This window comes from Hyperolius riggenbachi, chromosome 1 (genome assembly GCF_040937935.1).
Source record: "Hyperolius riggenbachi isolate aHypRig1 chromosome 1, aHypRig1.pri, whole genome shotgun sequence".
NCBI lineage: Eukaryota > Metazoa > Chordata > Amphibia > Anura > Hyperoliidae > Hyperolius > Hyperolius riggenbachi.
Window position 1 is genome coordinate 548,155,722 of NC_090646.1, and position 16,199 is coordinate 548,171,920.

The 16,199-nt window shown below is 42.7% G+C and overlaps 1 protein-coding gene across 4 annotated transcripts in view; it reads left to right on the forward strand.

Annotated features, from left to right (window-relative positions):
* FEM1C (fem-1 homolog C) overlaps nucleotides 1-15,134 on the forward strand; it is a 58,150-nt gene extending 43,016 nt beyond the window's left edge. For all 4 annotated transcript variants that reach the window (XM_068247232.1, XM_068247225.1, XM_068247220.1 and 1 more), the window contains exon 3: nucleotides 12,998-15,134. In XM_068247232.1, the coding sequence (XP_068103333.1) occupies nucleotides 12,998-14,307 (1,310 nt within the window). In that variant the 3' untranslated portion in view covers nucleotides 14,308-15,134. The remainder of the gene's footprint in view (nucleotides 1-12,997) is intronic.
* The last annotated feature ends 1,065 nt before the right edge of the window (nucleotides 15,135-16,199 follow it).

Genomic DNA, 16,199 nt, shown 5'->3' on the forward strand with positions numbered 1-16,199 from the left:
GCTGACCCTGGAAGCAGGATCTACCGCCACACTTCCGTGTCCCGTGTGTTTGAAAAAAACAAAACTGCATGCCTGGAAGTGTCACCGAAAGTTGACGAATGCTTTTCTACACACTTGCAGAAAAGCATTGAAACGAGAGGCCAGGCTCAGTCTGAACCTGCTATTAAAGGGAACCAGAGAGGAACGGGGGGAAGGGAAAGATTTCAAACATACCTGGGGCTTCTTCCAGCCCCATAAGCCTGAATCGCTCCCACGCCGCCGTCCTCAGCTTCCTGGATCCGCCGGTACCGGGCCCGTCACTTCCGGCGGACGCGGCCAATTGTCCGCATCACAGGGGCTCCCTCCATACACGTACGCATGCGGCTGCGCAGTGGGCAGCCACATGCGTATCTGTATGGGGAGAGCACCCTGTGATGCGGACAATTGGCCGCGTCCGCCGGCCGACTCGCCGACTTGCGGCAATGAGGGGACCCGGTGGCGGCGGATCCAGGCAGCGGAGGACGGCGGCGTGGGAGCGATCCGTGCGTATGGGGCTGGAGGAAGCCCCAGGTATGTATGTGTCATCCTCTCTGGTTCCCTTTAAAGAGAATGAGACGAGAAGCGTCTCAGGTTCCATACTTACTTGTGGCTTCCTTAACTATTTCTGCCGGCCGGACGTGAAGCTCACGTCCGGGCGGCTGCTCTGCTGCGGTGCCGCGCTTCGGCGCGCCCCCGGTAGCCCTGGGATCAGTGAAACGGGAACATGGTTCCCGATCACCTATCCATCTTCCCAGCAGAAAAAAACGAAGCGCTCTAACTAGAGGCTTCAGTCTTTCCACCGAAGCACAAGGAGGGGGGAAAAAATTCAAGGTGGTCAAATAGTAAAACTACATCTACATATTTTTTACATTACAATCTACACATATAATATTAAAAATTAACTGTTTATTTCCCACGCCAAAATATTACCCAAATAAAATTTTTAATGGAAGAAAAAATTACAATGAAAAGACATAAATAGTTAAGGCTCTAAACTTTTTAAATATGCATTTGAAGGGGGTATACTACGAACTTTTTTTTTTTTTTTTTAATTATGCTTGTAAATAGTGATGGACACAAAACGGAAAAAAATGCACCTTTATTTCCAAATAAAATATTGGCGCCATACATTGTGATAGGGACAAAATGTAAATGGTGTCATAACCGAGACAAACGGGCAAATAAAATACATAGGTTTTAATTATGGTAGCGTGAATTATTTTAAAGCTATAATGGACGAAAACTGAGAAATAATACCTTTTTCTTATTAATCCTGTTAAAATGCATTTATAAAAAAATATTCTTAGCAAAATGTACCACCCAAAGAAAGCTTAATTAGTGGTGGAAAAAACAAGATATAGATCAATAAATTGTGATAAGTAGTGATAAAGTTATTAGCGAATGAATAGGAGGTGAAAATTGCTCTGATGCATAAGGTGAAAAATCCCCGCGGGCTGAAATGGTTAAATGGAACCTAAACTGAGAGGGATATGGATGTTTCCTTTTAAATAATACCAGTTGCCTGGCAGTCCTGGTGATATCTTTGCCTGCAGTAGTGGCTGAATTACAGACCTGATACAAGCATGCAGCTAATTCAGTCTGACTTCAGTCAGAGCACCTGCTATGCATGCTTGTTTAGGGGCTGTGGCTGAAAGTATTAGAGACCCAGGATCAGCAGGAGTGTCAGGCAACTGGTATTATTTTAAAAGGAAAAATCCATATCCTTTTTCAGTTTAGGTTCCCTTTAAGCCCCCTTAAGGCCGATAAGTCCCTCACTGTCTCCCCAAGTGGCTTTTGTCACCTGCAATACTGCCCAGAAGCCTGGCCGAGTCTTGCTTCATTGCAAAGCCTGGCCAGGCGTCCTCCTCTGTCGCGCTCCCATCCCTGGGAGTGTTCTGTGCAAATGCAACACGCAACCAACCTTGGGAGCGCATCTAGCTGTGCAATCGTGACTCAGCCAGGCTTTCAGGCAGTATTGTTTGTCAGTAGCCACCTGGGGAGGTGGCGAAGGACACGTAGTATGGTATCTGGGACGCTTGCTGTCTCGGGTACACTTTAAAGAGGAGCTGTTAGGTATAGGGTCTCAGAGAAAATAAACACATATCAGTAGCTAAAGATTGGCTGTACTTACATTACATATGCATTTCACTGTCCACGTTTGGATTTCACAGAATCTTTATATAGTATTTGCAGAGAATGATGCTCCTGACAGCTCATGGCAGGTTCCATGTTTGTCTGTCTCCTATGAAGTCAAATGTGTCGTCATGTCCTGCCTGCTTCCTGATGATTAGACTCACACAAAAGATCGGTAATGTAAAACACTACTGTGCAGTGAATATTATTTAGCCATGTGGCTAGGAACAATAGCGGACTCCTGCAGTGTACTCTGCCGGGAGTTTTTTCAGTGCTGTGGGCTGCTGCTGTTGTAACCCGGGCTGTGGAGTCGGAGTCGTGGAGTCGGGCAATTTTGGGTGCCTGGAGTCGGAGTCGGGAAAAGATGCTCCGACTCCGACTCCTAATGAATTTGTAGCTGTAATTAAAATAGAAAATATGATAAAATGTTCTATTTCTCAGATAATAGTCATTAAAAATAATGTATATATACAGTAATAGCTGTGCTTAGTCCACAAAAATGAAATAAACCAATCAAAATTAGTTACTTGTGCTGCTTCAATAAAGCAGTCCCTGTATTTTTAAGGTCAGATATACATATCTGATTGTGACTGTATATAAGATGTGTACACAGTAATCTTATATATACTAAATAACATCTATGCTGTAAGAATAAAGCCTGATGTGTAGCTGTGTCACTAATAGAGATGGTCAACGAGATGGAAATAATTCTGCATTGATACTGATTTATGCAAATGTATGCACTCCCTTTGCTGATGAAATCAAGTAATGTGATATGTTATTAAAATTTGGTTTGGTGACTACGAATTAAAGGGTAACTGAGACGGATGAAAAGTAAAGTTTTATACATACCTGAGGCTTCCTCCAGCCCCCTTCAGGCTAATCAGTCCCTCGCTGTCCTCCACCACCCGGATCTTCTGCTAGGAGTCCTGGTAATTCAGCCAGTCAGCGCTGTCCGGCCGCATGCCGTTACCACAGCCAGGAACATTCTGCACCTGCGCAATAGTGCTGCACAGGTGTAGTATGCTCCTGGCGGCGCAGTGTGTGCATGCGCACTACGCCCGACTGGCTCAAGTACCTGGACTCATAGCAGAAGATCCAGGTGGTGGAGGAGGACAACGAGGGACTGATAATCCTGAAGGCGGCTGGAGGAAGCCCCAGGTATGTATAAAACTTTAATTTCATCTGTCTCAGGTTTACTTTGTTACACAGTAGTACTATACTCTACATATGCACTCCCCACAGAGCTGCAGGGAATCCACTGAGAATGCTGTGCACATTGAACACAGAGGTGTTGTCTGTTTACAATCTCCTTATTCCCCTGCAGAGTACCTGCACATCATTCTTACATGTACCCACACTTACATTGCCTAGGGCCTGATAGATGTTCTTTGTTCCGGTTTGTACCTTTTACAAGTACTCTTACCAAGGACTAGTTTTAGTCTAAAGGGAATAAATATAGTAGTCTACATATCCTTCTCACTTCAGTTGTCTTGTAAAATTCCTAAGCGTTGGCAGTTAAGAGACGAATTTCATGTTACATACTTTTAATCAACAAAATTGTAATATGCAAATTAGAGGAGTCTGAGTCGTGGAGTCGGAGTCGGTGGAATCCTAAACTGAGGAGTCGGTGGATTTTTGGACCGACTCCACAGCCCTGGTTGTAACGAGCCATGTAACTTATCACTAGCAGCCGAGGGGAGGGCCCCAGAATGCTTTGCTGTATGGTATGCGGCTCTCGGCTTCTTAAGAGCTTGGGTCTAACATCCTTGCAGTTCAGCACACATCAAAACTAAGAGAGATTTTTAACTTCAGTATTGCCTTTTTGGCTTCCTTCTAAACTGTTTAACACAGGAGAATAGAGGTTTAAATTAGCTTTTGCAGCCTGACAGTTCCTCTTTAAGCTGAAAGTCTGCACTTCAACTGCATCTGAGTTGTTTAATTTAAAATTCCTTTTGGTAATGTACAGCACCTAAGTTTAGAAAAAAATTGTCCGTCCAAATATTTATGGACCTAACTGGAAGTTTCACACTATGCATTAGCATAGCCTGAGCTAGAGCATTATTAAACTTAGTAAACACTGAAGAGGAGGAGTGAACCCAGTGTTGCTCAAAAGGTAGCGATAGACTGTGCTTCCTAGTGCAAATACGCTTAAAACCTTCCTTTAGTGATGCCATGCCATCAACTCATACACTGTACTTCACACCCACTGAGTCAGTGCATGTTTCCTGGTTTCTGTGTGACATACAGAAAATAGCCCACAGAACATTTAATTGCTTTTCAGTTGTGTTATCTTTTGCAGGAATGTGATCTGCGAAGCTAAATGGAAGAGGCCCATTAGACAGCTGCCCTTAAAAAGTTCATTTATTTTTAAATTTGAGTGATAAGTAGAAACCATGTGCAATTTAGATAACTGTGCCCATTTTTCCTTTGTAATGTGTGTTTACCTGAGACTTTTAGTGAGGCAGTAAATGGTGTAGGAGTAAACTGGGGCATACATGAGGATATAGGCAGCACGCCTTGCTACCTATCCTCCACACTTCATTCTCTATGAATAGATTCACAACTAAACTGTCATTGGGGAGGGGGAGTTGTTCAGCATTTGTATTGATGTCTTGCAGCTTACCACTGTTAACAAGCCAGAGAAATGCAGATCTTCACAGCAGTACAACAAAAGAAATACAGGAGCAGTATGGCTCTGCTTTCTCTGAGTGAAAGAGATCATTACATGACGCCATCAGGGGAACAAGAGAAATCCAATGGTTCGATGCACTGAACTTAACATTTCATAGATTCATTTTGCCTGATATCCAAATGTGAATTTAAAGCAGAACCAACAGCAGACTGTTGACCTCTGTTGGTCTGAGGAAAGTCCATGATCAGCTGATTCACCAATTGGAACATTCATACACATATTGGTGGGGGAGCATAGGTGAATTAATATGGGTTTTTGTTTTGTTTTTTTCTATTTGTGCATCTTTTTCTTTAATGGGTCACCCAGTCATATGAATTTAACTCTGACATTCAAACCAAGAGCATACAACAGTGTTTGAATAACACCATGCCTAGGAACACTAATATGCATTCCCTGTGGGAAAGTATGCGTGTTCGCTGCGGCAAAATGTATACAAGCATATTCAGTGTGAACAAACCCTCAGCAACGACCACTGTCAGGTTTGCAGCATCACTTAAGATTAGGGCTGGGTTGTAATAGTCTTGCTAGCTTCCTCTTCGGTGCCCCCATAGCCATTATGCCACAGAGGGGTATTTGAAGTAGTTGGTCAACCACACTCCCTGCCTGCCCACATGGCCATACACAAATATGCATTGGAGAGGCTGGCTGTTGCCATGTTGGTTTCAAGGCAGAAGGTGTGGCTTTATAATGTAGCCATGTCCCATTCCCACCTACATTTAACACTTGCAGCCTTTTTTAGATCTAATCAGGCAGGTAAAGCTGTACAGTACAGCCCTTCTTTTAGCAATCTAGGTGCCTAGTTTGATAAAGGCTAGCTGTAGGCGTTGTGCACTTTATGCTCTTTCAAAAACCAATCCAAAAACAAATTGCTAACAAAAATAAAAATTTGAGACCGTTCTGTTACTAGTGTTCTATTTACCATTAGTACTACACATAGAGCTAAGTTTTTCACATCCGATTTGTTTTATGGAGAGTTGGGCGCTGTTCCCATTTAAGATTAATCCGTTCTCCACAAAGCGAAGCGCACAGTTCTGGGTCTGCTCTGCTTGTTTTTTTCGTCTCTCCAGGGAGGCGGCAGTTGCGCTGCACCATAGGATCTGCTTCTTGCACTGATCGGAGCTTGCAAAAAATGTATTGAACTGGTATGGTTTTGCTGCAAGTGGGAACCAAGACTTAGGTTCACTTTAGTTGTACCCACTTGTTCCCTCCTATGTGCTTCCATTATCTCCCGGTGCCCGAACTGTGTGACCCGGCGGCACTACCTTACCAGCGTATGTACATGCAGTGTTATGTGAGTACATTTCAGCTGGGCATGAATCAAAATTGCGATCAGGCAGCCATGTTGGGGTTGTAATCGAATCCGCTGGGGAATATTGCATAGTGTATGAGTATCTTTACCTCCTCAGTGCTGTAAGTATTGGCAACACAATTAATGGCATGACCATTTACGTCATTGAACCTGTTCAAACAGTGAGCAAAACTCTTAAGGATCAGGACATGAAAAGTAGAGGTGGCTGAGATGCTGGTAATTCCAGTCTGCATGCAGACCGAATACAGATTTTATGCAGCTTGGAATTGGGCCAATCAGATGGACTTTCTGCTGACTTTGATCATCTCCATAGCAAGCTGCATACAGTTTGCATTAAATTAACAACCATTCCAGAAGTAATTGGATTTCATTAAGCATTTCTGATTAAGACTACCCAGATAATGCTGGTAGTATTGCCACATATTTGAGATTTATAGTTCAATCAAGCAGCGCTCAAATCCAGTAACTCAGATCCCAGACGGATAAAGGTCACGAATCACCCTACAGAGAGAGAGACTCATAGTGCAATACTGATTATGTACAAGAAACACCCCAGTGTTCACTGCAGGACAAGAGAGTTGTGCCTTCACCGGAAACACTAAGTGGGGGCAATTCCCCTCAAGTGGGTTACACTCACCGTGTTCCCACTTGTCACTAAGCACTTCAGCCCTAGGTGAGGGTTCCTTAAAAATAACCTTAAAACCCAAGCCGAGACACTTTCATAGTGGAAAACTGTCAAAATTTTAATTGCTAAAACCACATACCAGATCCACGAAGTGTACAGGCACATCTGATTAATGTCAAGCATCCGCCGCGGTCGGATCCCACTGCATGCCTCAGTCGCCAGACACCGTCCCACTCTACTTCCTGGATTGCTCCGGAGCTTGGAGACACGCAGGACGCAATCCAGGAAGGAGAGTGGGACATTGTCTGGCGACTGAGGCGTGCAGCGGGATCCGACCGCGGCGGATGCTGACATTAATCAGATATGCCTTTACACTTCGCGGATCTGGTGCCCATACTTTTATGTGGTTTTAGCGATTACAATTTTGAAACAGTTTAACACTATGGAAGTGTCTCGGCTTGTGTTTTAAGGTCATTTTTAAGGACCCTCGTCCAGATCATAGGAGAGCTGAAGTAGTTAGTGACAAGTGGGAACACGGAATTGCCCCACTTAATGTTTCCAGTGAAGGCACATCTCTGTCCTGCAGTGAACACTGGCGTGTTTCTTGTATATAATCAGTATTGTACTTTATCCATCTGGGATCTAAGGAGTTACTGGATTTGAGCGCTGCTTGATTGAACTATATTGGATTGAGAATTTGTGGCCTTGTGAGCAAGCGCCCCCCCCCCCCCCCCTGAATATCGTTGGTATTGTGGTGACTATATACATATAACATTTGTCTTTTTTTGGGGAGAAATCTCTTGTGTAAGAAGCGCAACTTCTAATCCTTTGGATTTTATACAACACATTTGAGATTGCTTACCTTGTATGTTTTGCACTTAGGCCTCTGTCAGACAGGCAGCTGACAAGCAGTAAATTCAGGCCTGTCAGCTGGCTCCCCTGAATTGGCTGGGCTCTCGCTAGTGCTTTGTATTGATGTTAGACAGGTGCCCCCTCCCACCCACACCCCCTGCCATATGGAGTAGTCAGACTCTTCTTGCCGTGGTCCTCTGCCACCTTGTGACCACTGAGTGTCAGCGCTTGACTGTGTGGTGGCACTTATGCTGCAATTCGGCTGCATTTAATTTGTGCCCAAATTGCACTGGCAGACGAGACGCTGAACTGCTCAGCAAGTGCGCAGTTCAGCCTCCTGTCTTAAAGAGTCTTCAAAATTGGCATGCTGACATTCAGATCTCTACACAATGTCTGCCCCGGATACCTGAAGATTTGTCACACCTCCCACAATCTCAGATCTTCAAGCTCTACTAACTCGGCAACCCCCAGAGTCCAACTCAAAGCCTTTGGAGCCGCAGCCTTCTGTCATGCTGTCTCTATCCTTTGAAACACCTTGCTACACCCAATCAAGACCACTCCAAACCCGCAGTCATTTAAATCAGAACTGAAATGCCACCTGGCATTGATGATTACATAACTTTTTTCTAGTAACACATGACAGACCACAACTGTTTGCGCATCTGAGGCAAACCTATGCTCTTTGGGTCCTAAGGGAGAAAAGCGCTTTAGAAATGTGTTATCAGTACAGACATGAAATATGATACAATACATGATAAATATGGCTTACTGTTTTGGAAAATCGCAGCAAACGGGAATTTTATAATGGAATCATTTTTAATGTTCCAACTGCAAAAAAAAGCCCTACAAATTGTGTAGTATTGAAACATGTTCATACGTTTTTATCACCTGTAAGCTACAGTGCCTTATGGGAAGGGGTGTGTCATGTGACCAGGACTTTGTGGCCTTTAAGCCACTTGGGAGACGTGCGTGTGTGTTTTGGCTTCTTTTTACAGTATTTTGTGTCAGAAGCCTCTGGCACACTGATGCCAGTTTGTGACTTTGGGAATCTCACAAGCAGGTGAGGGGTTAAAGTGTGGATGAAATATTTGGCAAGCTGCTATGTAAATAGACAGCGTACTGTACATTAGGTTCTGGCTTAGGTACAGTTACATTCCTGGCACTGGGCGTGTCTGCATGTTAAGAACATGAAAAGCTTGTACAGCCTGTATAATTGCTTGGCAGCAACCTGGGATGGTTCAAGTTATGTCACTTGAGCGGTAATAATTGGAGCTGTTAACGCTGTGTGTGAGTGTATAATATATAAATGAAAGAAGGAAAAGATTATATATGTGCTCCAGCGGGGCTAAAATTCAGAAAAATGTGCTTAGTGCCACACCCCCCTCCCTCCGTTTACTGTAAATCTTCCATTTGCTACCTTTGATTAGTGGGAATATTCTAGGTCAGTGGGATAAAACAGTAGGTAGGTAACCTGACTTCTGATTTGTCCATCCCCAGTGGTATTGGATCACTATTGTGCATGTATTCTTAAAGAGAACCTGTACTGATTAAAAATATTTAAAATAAACACATGAGGTAACTTCAAATGAACATTACATAGTTACCTTGCCATCAGTTCCTCTCAGCAGCTCACCAGTTTCTTCTGACAATAATCCCTTCCAGTTCTGACAATATTTTGTCAGATCTGAAATATATCAGTTGCTGTCAGTAAAATATCAGTTGCTGTCAGTTATAGCTGAGAGGAAAACTGATGTACCAGGTAATGTCCATGTTTCCCTATGGCTCAAGTGGGCTATGTTACAGTTTAACTGTGTGCTGACCAGAAAGCTGTTATGGGTAATGGCCATTTTCAAAATGGAGGATGGAAAATTCCCTTGATCAGTGGACAAACAGCACGCAGGACAGGAGAAAGACACTGAGGAGTAGACTGCATGGAAGGTAAGTATGACTTGTGTATGCTTATTTTGACTTTTAATTTTCAGTTCAGGTTTTCTTTAAGGTTGGCCATACATCATGCGACTTGGTGGCCAATCGACCTTCAATAATTATAGCCGGATCAGACGAAAATTGATGCTGCCAAGAGCATGCCCAATCGACAATGGGACTAATATCTGGCTGAAATTGGTTACATTTACGATCGGCCATGCTGCAGAATGTAGGGCCAATATGCTCAATAGGTTGCGCAGTGGTAATGACGCGTGATATCGGGACGGCCAACTAACACAACTTCCGACCCCTTAAGTAAGTAATGCTGATCACCCCCACCACCAGCCCACCCATTTTCCAAGGAGATGATAATTTTATTTATTTTTGTATATAGGTGCTGAGTTGCCTTTAAAGTTAAAACTCCTCCCAAGTGTGATTCAGGTCAGATGACAGGGAAAAATAATCCGTCATGTGGTGTTCTATCAGCATGGCTTGGCTTATCCAGATACCCATTGCACAAGTTGAGTATTTTGGGATCATTTTTAGGTTGGTAACAGTCAAAGGCCAAAAGGAATAATGTGGTGTTGAGTTATGAAATGACAGCTATTTTTGTTGCGTATGCCTTTCATAGGAAACAAATTGCCATCTTTCTCTCCTCCAAAACATCCCCAACAATAATGCTTATATTATGTTTAACTGAGGATGTACAGCCTCGTACACATGTACAAGAAATGGCGAGCAACAGTGTGTACAGACTCTTCGCTAACCTTTGCCTTTGTTCTGTTTCTATGTGAGGAGGTTAAGGGCTGATAGAGCAGTGTGTGAGTTACGGCAGGCGGGGTGTGTAAGGAGAACAATGCTCTTGGCCAGTGATCGGCCAGCTGTCCACCCATCAGATCACTGGCCAGGGTGTCTGGTCTGCTGAATACAACGTTCTGATTGTCATGTCAGCTGGATAGGTAAAAATTATAATTAATTGTATCACAAAATTATAGTTGTGTTTTGACCCATCTTTGTGTGTGTGTGTGTTATATATAACATTTTGGTGCTAAAATTTCTGCAAGTGATTTGATTCAACAGCTTGTTTGGATCCTAAGAGGATAATGTACATTTGTGACACATGCTGTTGCCTTCGTGCGATAAGTCTGTTCTTAGGAATCAGCATCTTCTTACCTCTGATTAGTTAATTAGGATTCTTTTGCTTAGCTTGGTCTATTTTCAGCTGTGCAGAATGATAAACTGGTTGGTGGTTAAAGTAAAATTTAGGGTAGGAACACACTAGGCAGAATCGCATATGCGGTTTCCACTATGTGCTATGGGGGAAATTAATGCGATCCTGCCTAGTGTGTTCCTTCCCTAAGGGCAAGACCTAGACGTTTCACTATTTTCGTATATTGTGAGCTTTTTATGTGAATTTCATGAATAATGTACTAGTGAGTGTATAGTTTTAAATAAATTAAAAAAAAAAACTTGTGCTTATAGTAAAAGATTCAACACTGAATTGAGACCTAGTTTTATCAACTTCATACACTACAGCTGAAGAAAAGTTTCACATGGTGCTGAGAAAACAGCTCAGCATCCAATTTGTCATCGCTGTCTGATTTTCTACCTTCATGCTCCATTAATTATTTACCAATTTAGGCCTTATTTACACTGTTTTTACCATCTTAAAGGGATACTTAAGTCAAAAAAAAAAAATGATTTTTACTCACCTGGGGCATCCCTCAAGCCACCTGAAGCCCCGCCGGCGGCTACTTCCGGGTTCGGGAACACGAGTGATTCTCCGCGTTCCCAGCCGCTATATCACCCTCTATGCTGCTATAGCATATAACATATACGCTATAGCAGCATAGAGGGTGATATAGCGGCTGAGAACGCAGAGAATCACTCGCGTTCCCAGCCTGTCGGCGGCTGTCGCCGAACCCGGAAGTAGCCGCCGGTGGGGACAGGAGGATCAGAGCGAGGCTGCGAGGGCACCATACAGCTTCAGAGGGCTGAGGGATGCCCCAGGTGAGTAAAAATCGTTTTTTATTTTTGACTTAAGTATCCCTTTAACTACGAACCATGAAATCCAATGAGGCCATACACACAAACAGTTTGAGGGCATCATGGTAAACGATGGGTAAAAATACTTGCATGTGCAGAGTTTGGGTTGTGGCAGCCGCTTTTAAGACTTGGTGGACACTGGATGTGTAGTTTTTGCATCTCCCAGATGATGATCCATGGAAATTGCACTGCAAAAGACGTGATGTATGTGCATAACCCTTTCGCTGTAAACCAAGCCTAAGGCTGTATTTACACGGTGTGCATTGCATAATTCAGATGTTGTGTGAAGTGCAATGGATACAGCATGCATGATACCATACACCTTCATTCAAAGCCTAAATACAGCGAGTTAGAATATGTTCAATTACAATGCAGAGTTGAGAATAGTATGAGCAGTGATTTGACATGCAGAGAATTATTCTACAACTAATGCAGTGTGAATGCACCCTAATCATTGAAAACTGGCGCGTGCACTTCTGAGCCAGTGGTTTACAGAGGTATGGGAGAAGTCAGAGGAGATACAGTTCCTTCAGTATATTGTTGTTGGTTTTTTCTCTTTTTTTTTTTTTTTTTTATTTTCCTTTGAATTGTTCCAGGAGTACCTTTAGTCCGAAGACCCTGACAACAGTTAAAGGGACTCAAAGCACTTCTCATGGGCATGCCTTTAAACCAGATGACTGCCAATAAACTCGTGCTATGACTCCTCTGGAGGAGCTTCTTGCAATGGCCATGTGTGTCCCTTCCTCTTCCTGCTTCATTAGTGATGCGCTTCTCTAACAGAGAGGGACATTGCAGTACTGGTTGGAGTCTTAATGGCATGCCTATAAGAGGAGCTCAGTCCCTATAAAGCAAAACTGAAGCTAGAGGGGGAAAAATAGCTCTGGATCCTATAGAGCATTCTCTATCCGCTCTTGGGGTCCTGGTTCCAGTGGTGTCCCCGCTTGAATTTTCCACCTCTGAGAGCCATCGGAAGGTTTCGAGATCACTCATTGTCTCTGAAGAGGTATTCGACCAATTGTTTGAATACATGTAACTGGGTGACTGCACTAAAACAAAGGGTCCAAAAGAAGACTGAGAAAGGGCTATAGGATCCTTTCCTCTCCATTGCGAAGTCCTTTCCTTATTTTTTTATTTTGGGTTCAGTTTTATTTTAAAATCATATTTGCTCTGAGATCAATTACCTATGAGAAAATTCTCTAGTAAGGAGATTGGTTTTCCTAAAATTTTCTTTTAAGAAGCCATGGACATTTCTAAGGCTGTTTCAGTTAAAAAGATTTGTCCAAGCACGTTTTAACTAGATTTTTACTAACTGGTGCTATTTGTACTGATGGTTTTTTTTTCTTCTTTGCTCCTTTGTTTCATGTACTAACATCTATCTTTGCTCTGTTTGCAGGTAATACTGCTTTGCATGACTGTGCTGAATCTGGAAGCCTAGAAATCATGAAGATGCTTCTGAAATATGGAGCCAGAATGGAGAAGGATGGTTATGGAATGACTCCTCTTCTTTCCGCCAGTGTGACTGGGCATACCAACATTGTGGACTTTCTGACTCAGCACCCACAGACCAGTAAAACTGAGCGCATCAATGCTCTTGAACTTCTTGGAGCTACATTTGTTGATAAAAAGCGGGACCTTCTTGGTGCCTTAAAGTACTGGAAGAGAGCTATGGATATGAGATACAGTGATAGGACTAATGTTATCAGCAAGCCTGTGCCGCAAGAATTGATTATGGCTTATGATTATGCCAAGGAGGTGAACACCGCTGAAGAGTTAGACAGCCTTATTGCTGACCCTGATGAGATGCGAATGCAAGCCCTTTTAATTAGAGAACGAATTTTGGGCCCATCTCATCCGGATACATCCTATTACATCAGGTATCGAGGTGCAGTCTATGCAGATTCTGGGAACTTCAAGCGATGTATCAATCTGTGGAAGTATGCCTTGGACATGCAGCAGAACAACTTGGATCCTTTAAGTCCAATGACCTCCAGTAGCCTGCTATCTTTTGCTGAGCTTTTTTCCTTCATGCTTCAGGATCGGGCTAAAGGTTTGCTTGGTACTACAGTTACTTTTGACGACCTCATGGGCATATTGTGTAAAAGTGTTTTGGAAATAGACAGAGCTGTCAAGCAAGCGTTGATGCCTCCTGACCAAGTCCAGCTAAATAAGGCACTCTCTATTATTTTGCACTTGATCTGTTTGCTGGAGAAGGTTCCCTGCAGCTCGGACCAAGACCACTTCAAAAAGCAGAATATATATAGGTTCCTTAAGCTGCAGCCCAAAGGAAAAAGCAACTTTAGTCCTCTACATCTGGCTGTGGATAAGAACACCACATGTGTTGGCCGCTACCCTGTTTGCAAATTCCCTTCTCTTCAGGTGACAGCCATCTTGTTGGAGTGTGGTGCTGATGTTAACGTCAGAGACTGCGAACAGAACAGTGCGCTGCACGTTGCTGCTCTTAATAACCACCCAGATATTATGAATCTACTTATAAAAGCCGGGGCACATTTTGATTCTACCAATTCACACAACCAAACTGCCTGTGATTTGCTGGATGAGAAAGAAATGGCAAAGAACTTAATCCAGCCTATCAACCACACAACCTTGCAGTGTCTGGCTGCACGTGTAATTGTCAAACACAATATATCATATAAAAGGCAAATTCCTGAAAAGCTGGAGAGCTTTGTATTGCTTCATAGATGATGCATAGCCCGGAACCTCTAGTGCAACCGAAGGATATGCGCTTTGACTGTTGGCTTCTTACTAAAAGCACTGTTGATAGGAGACATCAGTTATGCTCCAGCTGGTCATATCACAGTACATCAGTCTCCAATATGGCGTCATCTCCTCTGGAAGGATTGGTTACCCACGTTTAAATCTGAGAATATATCAAATTTGGTTTTCTATTTCATCTTAAATTGTAATTTCTGCACCCTTACTTGTACAATCTGCCAAATTCTTTTTCCACTTGATTTGAGTTCTGCCTGTTAGGGTGGGGAAAGTTGAAAATTTATTTTTTTCTTATGCCTTTTCTGGTGGCTTCCTGCTATTTGCTGGTTTGTGGATTTCTTTTCTTTTTCTTTCTTTTCTTTTCTTTTTATGAGTTTAAAGTCATTTTCTGCTCTTGTAATCTCCAAGCCTTTCACTCCCAGTGTTTGAATGGGTATCTTTCTATGGACCATTGCTAAACTGTAAAAGCTTTATGAACATATTAATGTTTGCAATTACCATAAGTGCTTTATCTCCTCTATGCACTGGCTTGGACATGACTGTTGTGTGTTAGCATACTTCTATGCAGCATTTTGCCAGCCCAATTAGATCACAATCCGTAGTTTGTTTTTCAAAATCATCTCTGTTCTGCACTGAACAGCATGGCTATTTTGTGGAAGGTTTTGCTGGCTTTTGCAGGCAAAACAGCATTTGACTTTATACTTTCTTTCCCTTGACGTGGAAGTACAAGATATCTTGTGGGTTGGGGCGTATTCTGGCTTTTGGAGTCCATTTAATTAAATTCAGTGCTTAAAATGTTACCACGGTTGTGCAGAAAGCCTTTTATTCATTAGTCATTCTCATGTAGAACTTGATTTTATCTTAGATTCTAAAGTAAGACCTCCCTGTATAGCAGCCAATCAGATGTTTGTTCTGAGACTGTCATTCTGCTTCAGGTTTGTTGCTATGAGACAGTTATTTCAAATGCTCATAAATGAGCCTCATAATATTTAGGGGTGAGCTTCAAATTGAGCTTTGCATGAACATTTCTAGGGTTAAAGGACAACTGAAGTGAGGATATGGAGGCTACCATATTGAGTTCCTTTTAAACAATACCAGTTGCTTGGCAGACCTGCTGAACTATGTGGCTGCAGTAGTGTCTGAAACCAGAAACAATCATGCAGCTATCTTGTCAAATATGACAATTATGACAAACACCTGATGCATACTTGTTCAGGGTTTATGGCTAAAAGTATTAGTGGTAGAGAATAAACATGACTGCCTGGTAACTGGAATTGCTCAAAAGGTAGTAAATATGGCAGCCTACATATCCCTCTCCCTTCAGTTTTCCTTTAAGGGCCTGTTTCCACTAAGTACAATTTCGCAATGTGAATTTTCCCATTAAAAAGACCAATGCATGTCAATGAATGCAAATTTCCGTATGCAGTACGTTGGATGCAGAAATATGGATTGCATGCTGCAGATTTCTGCACCAAGCTTACGTTTACCTTGAAGTGATGGCTGCAAACGGAAATTCGCATTAAAACGTGATTGAAAATTTAATCTAGTGGAAATTAACTGAGCTAATCAAACCCAATAGGTACTAATCCATTAATTGTCAGCTGATTTGCTGACCAATAGCCACTGGGCTGGTTTGGTTCAGTGTAATATCTGTGAGCATTTGCATGCAAAGTTAGATTTGAGGCTCCGTTTTTAAAAGGACACTTGTCAAGTTTTAATCCAGAACTTTCAATTTTAACAAATAGCGCATTATCCCTACTTTGTAAGTGGAGGAACTGCTTATTAGCTATAGTCTCATCTGCTGATAAAGGAAGGAAACCTTTTCTGCTGCCACAGACAAAATGGTCACTTTGGCCTTGATTCAC